Source organism: Anopheles merus, chromosome X (genome assembly GCF_017562075.2).
Source record: "Anopheles merus strain MAF chromosome X, AmerM5.1, whole genome shotgun sequence".
NCBI classification, from domain to species: Eukaryota; Metazoa; Arthropoda; class Insecta; order Diptera; family Culicidae; genus Anopheles; species Anopheles merus.
In genome coordinates this window covers 5,584,764-5,596,298 of record NC_054081.1, presented here as the reverse complement: position 1 = coordinate 5,596,298, position 11,535 = coordinate 5,584,764, and the positions used below count along the sequence as shown (strand labels likewise).

The following is an 11,535-nucleotide window of genomic DNA, read 5'->3' as shown; positions in this document are numbered from 1 at the left end:
TCTCTTAGACATCCAAAAAGTATGATATCACAACGGGTTTTCGTTAAACAGTCCCAAATCAGCTATGGAGTTCGAACAGGCAATTTCGGATCATCCCATACCACAATCAGACATTGAAAAATCAACAGCTAAGGTCGTACCGATGAAGCTGTTGTTCTTCAATTGTTTAAACCATTGTTCGGGCATGAGTGTCAATGTATGTAACTTTGTATGCCAACCATAGCAAGTAGAAAGCAACTTTCCTACAGTTTTATACAACCCTGCCTTCTCTTGTCCAACCCCTTTTCTATCTCAATTTGCAACCAATTTTCGGGCTCACTTGGCCATCTTTTGACGTTATGGTCCAGAGTCACTTGGTATGTGCAATTTCAAAATTTCAATTTTTATAGCTAGTAAATTTCATGTGTCATGAATAATTCCTATGCTGCTTTAGAAGAATGAATGTTTTCGACTAAACCAGTTCATCCCAGCCTCCTTGGCAGAAAAGATTATTTCTTATTTTTGTTTATTTTTATAGAGCCTTTGAGACCAATCGGCTCATTCGTCTTTTTTGCAGAAAAGTTTGTATTCAAAAAAACAAAAAAAGGAACTTATTTTCGTATTTTTGTTTTTTTTTCGCCAATCCTGAACAAACCGTCACTGGTGTCACATTGACAGGTGTTCGACTTTTTGACAATTCCGTCAGCGCACGCGGGTTGGGCATCCGCACAGCTGTTCAGCGCAGGTTGAAATGTAGAATGTGGTTTCGGAACAACTTCTTTGACAATTGCCACCGCGGTCTCCCTTTTGCGGCTGTAAGGCTGTAAGCCATTGCTCAATCGCATGGTAGTATGAACAAAAACATTGTTTTTGTATCGCAACAATTGATCGACAAGCACAATAACGACTATTTTCGAAGCAATCTGTCACCCTATCTGTCAGTTTGCTTCCACCTGGCTGTCAAAGCGAACCGTTTGCCGCAACCTGTACCGTCACCGTTGACTGTGTTGATCCCCGCTGCTTGCGACAGAGCAGCCAGCAGCTGTACGGTTGTGGTGTGTGCGAGCGAGACAGCGCGCCCGTGTTTATGCAGCCATCGTCAGTGCGTAGAGTGCGCGCCCTTCAGTACGGTGGTATTCGTATGCAGCATCGGACGCAGTGTGCCTACACCGTCTCGGCAGCAGCAGCAGCAGCAGCAGCAAAAGCAACAGCAACAGCAGCTAGTGTGAAAATAGGGAAAGGTAAGCAAACCGTTACGGGTGTGTTGGTGAGGACGAGAAAGAGACAGAGCTCCCCTTCCCGTTGGTTTGCCATCCGTGGTTCACGGCGTGAAGTTGTTCCGACAGCAGGTTCCGACCGTTTTCAATCACAAATATTACATTTGCCTCAACCTTCCCCCCACTTCCCACAACGAAGAGCACAGACAAAAAGGCAAGGAAGAAGCAGCAGCAACCATCAAATTGGGAAAGGGGAGGGGAAGCGAACAAAGAAATGGTGTTGTGCATCTCTATGGTGAATAGTTTTCCGCGTCTCCACAGCAGCACCACACATCACTTACGTCGAACCCGTATGCGTGTGTGTGTGTGTGTGTGTATGTGCTTGTCGATAGAAAAGGGAAGGAGCGACCGCCTCCAATGTATCCCCCCCCCCCCCCCCCGCTGCAGACAAGAGGCCAATCTTCTGACCCCTGGCGTGCGTTTCAGTGCGTGTGGTTGTTTATTTATGCATTCTGTGGCGAAGAAAAAAAACAATCTCACAACTGCAACATTCCCTCCCCCCCCCTCCCTTCATACCCCAAAATGTGGAGGGAAACCCGAGGAAGCGACGGGGAGTTCGGAGCGAAAAGTGGAATCCGGAAGAGAGGAGTGCCCGTCAAGTTTCTGTTCCGTCCCCGCAATCTCGTGCCTGCACCGTGCAAAACGCACAGCCTGATATGACGTCACACGCACAGACACACACAAGCACCATCTTCCGTTTTCTAACGCAAGACGTTTATGTCAGAGGCGCACACACACACACACACACACACAGACACACACCAGCCACAAATGAGATGAAAATTGTGACACTTTTCTTCTCGTCGCATCGATCTGCCCTGCTGTAAAGCAATCGGGTGAGGAAAGGGCAGGAAGCAAAAGGGAAAGGGGGGGGGGTCGTTACAGCAGGAGGAGGGGTAGTGGCATCGAGTCTGTGCCCACGCTTGTGTGTGTGTGTGTGAAGGGGCTGAATGTTTGTTTGTTTGTTTGTTGCGTGTTGCAGTGTTTGCGATGAAGCAATAGTTTGCTACGCACACCACAATAGCTCTTTTACATTCCCTCCTGACCCCCACCACCCCGTATTCTCTTTTGGGGTGTGTTTTGTAATTCTTAGCGCAACCAACTCCCATTCACTTCCTGCACACCGCGCCACAACTCCTTTGTTAAGGGGCGCCACAACAACAGAAACAAAACTTCTAACGCACCAACTACGGTGTGCGTGTGATTGCTCAACCATGTGTGTGTGTGTGTGTGTGTGTTTGATGGAAGAAAATTGTAGGGCTTTCCCGAGAGCCGCCACCAGCTGAGAGGAGGTTTTGTTGTTGTTGTTGTGGTTCGTTTGAAGCAATAACGCAGTACGCCAGCTGCCAGGGGAAATGGTTTCGTCTTGACAATCTGTGGAAAACGGCCAAAAAAACAGGAATATAAGCTCTAGTGGAAAGGGTGTGCCCACTATTAATCCTACTGAGTAGCAGGGGGTGGGGAGGGGATAATGTTCGATGGGACAGAACACAGACCAATTGCGGACATGTGTGAACGATTTTCTAACGATTTGCTTTTTCCCCAAACTTTTTTGTTCTCTTCATCCCTCAGCGCACAGCTCGTCTATGCTCCGTCTACGCATGCAGAGGGCCACCTATGTTGACACCGCGTAGAGCACACTTAACTTACCCTTCGTGCTAAGGGCTGCGAGAGAAAGAGAGAGATCGAGCGAGAGAGAGCGAGCAAGAGAGCAAGACACAGACACACTCAGCGCCATCCTGCCTAAGCACAGAAGATGTCCGAACAGTGAGAATTCACGGCAACGACCACCACCACCACCACCACCACTGCCCCTTTTCCCAGCAACTCCCTACCCCTCCCTCCCCAGTCTTTCGTGCGTGTGCGTGGGTGTGAGTGTGTGTTGTCTACGCAGCTCCGGATCCGGAACGAGTGTGTGCCCGAACGAGGCGGACGCGACTGCCCCGGAAGAAGAACAACTCTCCCTCCCCCCCCACAACAACAACAACAACAAAACCACTTCTTCCGAATGCATACGGCGCAGTTACGCAGGTAAGAATGGAGGTAACGAAGACGGGTATTGCGGGTTGGCATATGCAGATGACTAGCCCGTCAAACCGGGTGCAGGTCAAACAACGTGCGCCAACGAACGGGGACCGGAACGTGTTCCGGTGGGGGTTGACTTGTTTCGCGCGAGGGTACTTTTCCGCTGGCTGAACCGGACGCCCCACTGCACTGGATGTGGCGTTCAGGTTTCGGCACCTTTGGCGCTGTTACTAACGCTTTACTGGTTGTTGCTGGCAAACCCTGTAAAGAAGGGAATAGATTCTTGTCCTAGCTTCGTGATGCAACGCAATTGCAGGCATCTCTCTCTGTCTCTCAGGCCGACTGATTATCCGGATCGGATGCTATTTTGAAGCTAAGCTGTGCGAGATGTTGAATCACACTAATCAATATTTCACTGGCGACAGCGTCACGACATGGATTTATTATTTTTACTTTATTCGCAGTACCTTCAGCTGCGGTTCACCAACCGGCGCAAAAAGTGAGACACTTGCCAAGTGAAGCTAGGACCGTTCTATCGTTTGCACAAAGCAGAAATATTTTTTTACTTTTCAAAAACAACAAAAATATATTAAAAAAAAAGAAATATCAACTCCGACAATGTCCCCATGAACAACATGTTTCTCAAGATGCAAATTTCCCATTTTTGTATAGGACGTAACTATGTTATTGCATATTTTTTAGTCATTATTTTACACCATTTCCCATGTTTGCATCAGTTTTGCATCAGCCGGCTGACCGTCAACATTCAAAATTCATAAGTCAAAATTCAAATTCATTTGCAAATATCGCAGATAATTTAGTCCGAGATATCCTTGGATAGTTATAATCATTGTTATTTGGAAAAAGGATAAAGAAAGATTAGGAAAATAGGTGAAGGAAGGTACATATCAACAAATAGAGGCAGGAAAATCGGGAGCATCAATAGAAGAACCAAGTAATTCACCTATGACACACCTGACTGACCTATGACTGACATGACGTCGCTAGCATAGTGATTGCAGAGTAAACAATTGTAATCAGTGCTGCAAAATGTCACAGCTAAGGTCATAAAAAATATAACAAACAAAATGCATGCATGTGCATACTCAAAAAGATTTGTGTATGCATGCTTCCAATGCATGCTACATGACATTTTTGCAACCATCGCTTGGCCAGTCACTTAGTCATGACTTTTTTTTACTGTCATCAGTTCTGCAAAATGTCACTCGCCATAGTCATGCCAAATTGTTTTCGTTCGTAAACATCTCGTGATGCACATGACATTTTGCCGCACTGATTGTAATCGCATGTTCATAGGAAATGAGTTGTGTAGAGCGAAACATACGTCGAAATGCAGCGCTGGTGAAGTGTCTTTGAACGTTTTCTAGTCTAGTGCATCCCTCAATACCAGAATTATTCCATACAATACTAGCATATTTCAAAATTGGATTAACAAGACTGCAATAGAGAGTTCTAGAACAGGAAGGATCTCCAAGATCAGATGAAACCTTCAGTATGACTCCCAGGAGTTTTATTTGCTTTGCTTATTACATTCCCCAACTGTTGCTTGAAGTTTAACTGGCAATCAAGTGTAATCCCAAGGTCACGAAAAGACGTAACACGCGACAGAGATACATTGAGAAGCTTACAATGACAAAATTATGGAGAACGTATAGGCCGTCTAGAACTATATAGACCAGTATGTCCCCGTAAGACATGACGCCAAATAGAAGAAAAGGAAGAAACAGAGTAAAACAATTTAATGTCATCCGCATGTAGAAGATGGCCTTACCTTACAAACATCTTTGATGAAAAGGGCAAAACATAAACGACTCAGCACACTACCTTAGGGAACACCCGAAGTGCAACATATAAAATTGAGAGTTGAGTTTTATACTCCTCTTCTTCTTCTATTTGGCGTAAACGTCCTACGTGGACATGTTAAAAGTTCACAATTGTCAGCAGGGTTATTAGATTCTAGGGTATAAAGGTGCATTTTGTTGGGTAACGTATTACAGCTTCTACGACATTTAGCAAATCTCCAAAAGGCTGAATCAGAATTCTAGTGATGCAAGACATTATTATTTCGAAATTGTGCCCCTGAATCTCCTTTCAATCGGAAAATGTCAGCTTACTGATTTAAGACGTTAATTTCCTTTGAACCTGTCTTCGCGTTTTCTTTGTTGACATGGAAACTAATAGAGTTAATCGGTATGCTTTCTTTCCTCCCCGTCTCATTCCAGAGTCTAGTTGTGATCTCATTCCCTACATCGACAACGTCAACTCCCTGCAACACTAGCTGCTAGCAGCGCTATTGCGACCCGAGAGCTTTAGCATCGTTCGTGAAGGTTCGTCGCTTCCACAAAACCGGAACAACCTGCCGCTTCTCCTCCTCCTCCTCCCCTTTCCACCAAGAAAAAAAAACACGCACACTTACAATCAACCCCGACGCGTACTCGCGGAAAAAAAAGCAACGGTGCAACCATGTCGTCCAGCTGCTGCGGCACCAAGAAGCAGAAGCTCAACGGTAACTACTCGTCGGCCAACGGGTACAGCACGACCGGCACGAACAATGCGGGGCCGCAGCGCAACGGCATCGCCGACGCTGGCGGCGCCACCCAGAACAATCACAACAGCTATCACGGCCGGGGAGGAGGCCCTGCTGGCCAGCAGTCCCAGCAGCAGCAGCAGCACCAGCAACATCAACAGCAGTTGTCCTCGTCCTCGTCGTCGTCGTCGTCGTCCTCGTCGGGGTACAACGGCTACATGGTGAACGGGCACGGCAATCACCATCTGTCCCAGCAGCAGTCGTCGATGATCGGCTCGATGCCGGACATGTGCTTCTACTGCTTCGAGGTGCTGTACCGCGAGCTGCACAACCTCGAGGAACCACGCACGCCGTGCTTTACCAACGATCCGTTGTAAGTGGGCCTCTTTGGCAGCCTTTGGTTACGGTTTAAGCTTTTCATTGCGCTGTTTTTAACTGCGCACGTGTCTAGAGGAGGTTGAATAGATAGAGAGAAGGACATTTTTGAAACATAATTTTCGAAAAATTCCTTAAATTCTGAACAAAACGGATCGAATTATGCAGGTTTGCATAATGGCACTGCAATGGTACTTTCAAAGCAGGCTTGGTTTCGATACAGATTTCGTTTGTTTGTCTTGTTAAAAATGATAATTTGATACTTTTTGTTGGTTTTTTACTACAATTTTAACGTGTAATTGTCCAGTTCATTTGAATCTCGTACCTTTCGTGAACTTTTATTGTTCAAGGAAAACTTTCTTCTATTTTTTTACATTCACTGAACTAGTAATGGAAAAAATAAAGTTTTCGTCGGAATCGATTCCGAAAGGCTCCACAGTTTTTTAGAATCGTTTCCGGAATTGGAATTGGTTCCGGAATTAGTTCCGGAATCGGCTCCGGAATCGTATCCAGTATCGGAATCGGCTGTGGAATTGGAATCGGTTCTGAAATCGGCTCCGGAATTGGTTCTGGAATCGATTCCAGCATCGGAGTCGGCTCTGGAATCGGAATTGGTTTCGGAATCGGAATCGGCACTGGAATTGGAATCGGCTCCGCAATCGGAATCGGATCTGGAATCTGAATCGGCTCTGGAATTGGAATCGACTCTGGAATTGGGTACGGAATCGGCTACGGAATCGATTCCGGAATTGAAATCGACTTTGGAATCGGAATCGACTCTGGAATTGATTCCGAACACGAAATCAGAATCGGGTAGATCCGACCCGAGCTCCCACCACTACACTGAACAAATCTAGCAGGCTTGGAACGAAATTTAAAAAAAAAACTCTTTTAAAATGTCAATCTACAATTGCTTCAAATGTTAGGCCCATAAATTCGTAGCCCAAGCCTCTATCTAACACCTCACAGGTTGAGTGATCAATTATATTCCTGGCTAATTGGCTACATCCTTTTTCGATAGTACAAAAGCAGCTGCCGTTGCCATCGTGGCAGCCAAACAAAGAGAAATAATCTAACGTTCTCGAAATCTTTTTTTCCAAAAAAAAAAAACAGTCCATTGTTCGTGACATGGAAAATCGGCAAGGACAAGCGGCTGCGCGGCTGTATCGGTACCTTCAGCGCAATGCGTTTACATTCAGGTGAGTTTGAAGCGGTGTTGCGTTTTCGCTCTATCGTCGCCGTGTAACGTTCACCAATAATTTAATTTAAAAAAAACCCAAATCGTTTTCTCGTGCCAGGACTTCGCGAGTATGCAATAACAAGTGCTTTAAGAGACTCCCGTTTCTCGCCAATCACCCGTGATGAGATCCAAAGACTGACCGTCTCGGTGTCAATCCTGCAAGGCTTCGAGGAGGCGCGCGGTTACCTGGACTGGACGCTCGGCATACACGGCATCCGCATCGAGTTCTACAATGAGCGTGGCTCGAAGCGCACCGCGACCTACCTGCCCCAGGTTGCGACGGAGCAAGGTAGGCATGGACCCGGCACAACGCCCGACCGCAACTGTGTCTGACTGTAACACTCTTCTCACTTCGCATCCGTCACAGGCTGGGACCAGACGCAGACGATCGATTCGCTGCTGCGGAAGGGCGGCTACCGGGCCCAGATCACGCCCGAGACGCGCCGCTCGATCAAGCTGACCCGCTACACCTCGCAGGAGTGCCAGATGTCGTACAGCGAGTATCGCGAACTGCTCGAGAAGCAATCTCACTACCACGGCCAGCTGTGTAAGATGCAGTGCTAACGGCATCGCCCGACCGGCGGCACCGCGACGACCGCCCCACGCCCTTGCCATCGCTGCCCACCCTCCTCCTCCTCCCCGTCCCCGTCCCTGCCACTGCTAGCTGGTGCGGCCTCCTCCACCCTGTCCCCGCTTCCCGGCGCGCATGGCAAGCCGTGCCGGTACTCACCGCTCCATCCGCGCTTCGTGACGCTACTCTTAATACGCATTATCACATTTGTTTTAGGATAGGCCATTTGCTTTAAAAAACAAACAATCACACTGCGCACGGCCTTTGCGGTGTCGCATCTTTATGCTTAACCTGTTGCAGCCGTTGCCGTGTGCTGCCCGAACGAAACCCTGCGCTCCCAGCGCTAAGAAACACACACACACGAGGATGGACGAAAGCGGAAGAAACTCGAAAAATCTTATTACACGTTAAAATTAAAATTACTAAACACTCTCTCCCTGCTACACACAGACACTAACAAACCACGGGGTTTGGAGCATGGAATATACCTAGACTATATTATTGTTAAGCTTTAGGTTGCGCTGTGTGTGTGTTTTTTGCTGTGCTTCCGCGTTTGCGTTTCGTTTTCACAGTTTGTTTTCCCCCCCGCTGCGGTATCTCTAAAACCTTCTTAACGTTTCGTCTCGTTACGCTCTTGATGGCGGTAGCAAATAGGGTTTGCTTTTTTTCTTCGTCTTTCACTACTGTTTCGTTGCACAACGAACTAATTAATTTCCAACTACCAACAGCGTGTCGTGTGGCATACACTGCGACCGCCAGGAGCTAATGGGGGCAGTAGATGGATTGTTAATGTTAGTACAGTTTAATAATGATATAGTTTGTTTTTTTTTTTTCTTTCCTTAAAATCCCTTCGTCCCTAGCTGTTAAGGTACGGTGAGCGGAGGTGCGAGTCAAGCATTCGCATTCGCATCGCGTAATTGTAACCCGTTCAGAGATAATGAGAGGTACGCTGGCCACCCGTTAGCCGCAGCAGCAATACGCCAAACACTGCGGGGCCTGCGAGGGCAGTAGAGTAATGCACTCGCAGCATCAACAGCAAACAAACAAAAACCGCCCAAAACAGAAGCCGGTGATGCAAATCAAGGTGCAAAAAGCGCAAAAGAAGGGAGAAATGCGCACACTAATACGGGCAGGTTTTGTTTGTGCGCGCGTGTGTATGTCTTTTATTTTAATTTGTTGGATTGTTTTTTTTTTTATCTTTTTCCAAAACGGGCTGAAGGTTTAGGAGTAGTATCAGCCCAAAAACGGGAAAAAGCAAAAAAGCAAGAACACACAGCTCCTTTCCCAGCGTGCCGCTGCATGGCGCAAGCCAATATTAATAATTCAAGAAATAACCATGTTTAGTACAGGAAACGGAAGAGTAGACCGAAAGCAGATGCTAAACGGTTGAGCAAAACAAAATAACACAAACACAAACAAATGCAATGAAATGTTGAACCAACAGAGAGAGAGGAATGGCAAACGAAAACAGTGAAAAGAAGGGAAAAAACGAAGCAAAACAACAACAAAAAGATGTTATACTATATATTAGACATATGTTTATATTTTTTCCTCTGATAGGATGCGATACACTTTAAAAACGAAGAAGAAGAAGAAGAAGAAGAAGAATAAGGTAACAGAATGTAAGAGAAAGCACAGGAAAGAGATGGAGGGGGAGAGAGAGAAAGGGGAAAACATGCAGGTGATAATGTGATTGCACTTCACTGCCACATTACTTTAACATAAGCAAACAGCGGAAGGGAGAAGATTACGTGAGAGGAAAAGGCTATTGAAGCAGAGCACCCCTATCACCCTCTCCACTCAGCCCACCTTTGCTCCCCCGCCGGTTCCACTCATCCTCCACTGGAATTAAATCCCCTCCCCAGGAAGAGGTCGCGCGCGTGCCCGCGGAGGCTGCTGCTAAATGCGCAGCTTTTAGCGAATCTGATCCGCTCGCCACACATACACTTCAAGCACGGAGAGAGAGAGACAGGAGGGTGTGTTTGTGTGTATGTGTGCGAGTGCGGGTTGTACAAAATATGCGCACGTACGTAGTTTTGCATTTGTAACACAAACGGGGCGGGCAGCTTCCGACGGCCTGCGAGAACAGAGCGCTTGGAAGGGTATGGATGCAAGGAAAGAAGGAGTAGCGGGGGAGGGAGTGTGTCGCGTTCAGAGCAGGGGAGAGGGTATGGGGCGCGTTCGAGAGCGGCGTGAAGAAAGAATTTCCCTGCAAACTCAAATTCCAATTCCAATATAAACAAAACAAAAACAGGAGGAGAAATGGTGTTGTTTTAATAAAAATAGATTCTAAAACCCAACACGCCTCTTTTCGGGGGCACTCTGTGTGTGTGTGTGTACAATCTTTAAGTCTGAAAGGGGATGAGGGGTGGGAGTTGGTTGGTTACGGGCTTTGGGAGACTGTGCCGCCGTCGGCCTTCGGTGTTGCGTTTTATCTCAATTTATTCATGTAAGTTTCCCTTGGCGTGGGAAGAAAATGCACGCCTCGATGGTGTTTTATGCCTGCGTAAGGGAGGCACGATCGCTATCTGTAACTGCTCCAGCACACCAGAAGCGTGAGAGAGAGAGAGAGAGCGAGAGACGAAGACTTGGACCTATATGTTTCGTTTCTCCCGTCGGACGATCACTCTATTTCTTAACAGAATTGATAAGCTTTGGGAGGGGAAAAGCCCAACGGCGGTGGAAGATGTAACGAGATTTCTAGAAAACTCCCGAAATGTCGTCTCGACCGTTGCCCTTCGTATTCCGTAAGGCCTGTCTGAGTGGAGTGTTTGTGTCGTAATGTCTTCTCACTTACTGATGTCCTACGATATCTCTAGGCAAGCGTTACCATTGGGCTGGATGTTCTTCCAACACGACTACCCTGATCACTGATGTCATCCAGGGATTTGTGTACATCATCGCACTTACCATGTCCTTTCTTCGGCTCAGTAACGCCCAGAGAGATCCAATCCAACTCCAATCTCCAGGCAGAGTCTTGTAGTCAGAGACTCCTATGTATATTTCTCTCTCTCTCTCTATCTCCGATTCTCGAATCCCATGACATGACAACCGGTACCGACGACCTCCTAGCGACGAGTCCGTTTTCTTCCAGTGTCTCCGAGGCGATGTCAATAAAACGTGAAAATAACATCAGCAACCTGTTGCGGGCGATGTGGATGGGAGTCGGAGATTGGCAACGTATACCCTCCTCCAGGAATAAAGCACACACACACACACACGGGCACACACGGGCACTCAAAAAATACAGCGCAAAAAGTGACTCCAGAGGTTCCAAAGTTCGAACCTGGAGCCTGGGAGATTGGGATTTGCAATTGCAAACTAGGAAAGAAGAATACAACCGCAACAACCTGTGTGCAGGTGGCCGCCGCTGCATCAGCATTATCCTTCCCAGTCGGCAGGAACGTACACTACAGCTCCGGATATGCGTGTGTGTATGCCTGTTTGGAGGTTAGAAAACAGTTCGGCCTAGTAGCTGACGTTTGGACGCCCGGAGGACGCAGCAACCGACACACGCGCC

The 11,535-nt window shown here is 47.2% G+C and overlaps 1 protein-coding gene across 2 annotated transcripts; it reads left to right on the top strand.

Annotated features, from left to right (window-relative positions):
- The first annotated feature begins 1,012 nt into the window (after positions 1 to 1,012).
- Positions 1,013 to 10,265, top strand: LOC121599040 (uncharacterized protein CG5902). Of its 2 annotated transcripts, none has more exons than XM_041926516.1 (6): positions 1,013 to 1,220; positions 2,829 to 3,287; positions 5,525 to 6,202; positions 7,318 to 7,403; positions 7,503 to 7,733; positions 7,812 to 10,265. In XM_041926516.1, exons 3-6 carry the CDS (start codon positions 5,766 to 5,768, stop codon positions 8,006 to 8,008), a joined length of 951 nt encoding a protein of 316 aa, XP_041782450.1. In that variant the 5' UTR covers positions 1,013 to 1,220; positions 2,829 to 3,287; positions 5,525 to 5,765; the 3' UTR covers positions 8,009 to 10,265. The 2 variants fall into 2 exon arrangements, with proteins under 2 accessions (XP_041782450.1, XP_041782460.1); XM_041926526.1 differs by lacking the exon at positions 1,013 to 1,220 and adding an exon at positions 2,045 to 2,092.
- The last annotated feature ends 1,270 nt before the right edge of the window (positions 10,266 to 11,535 follow it).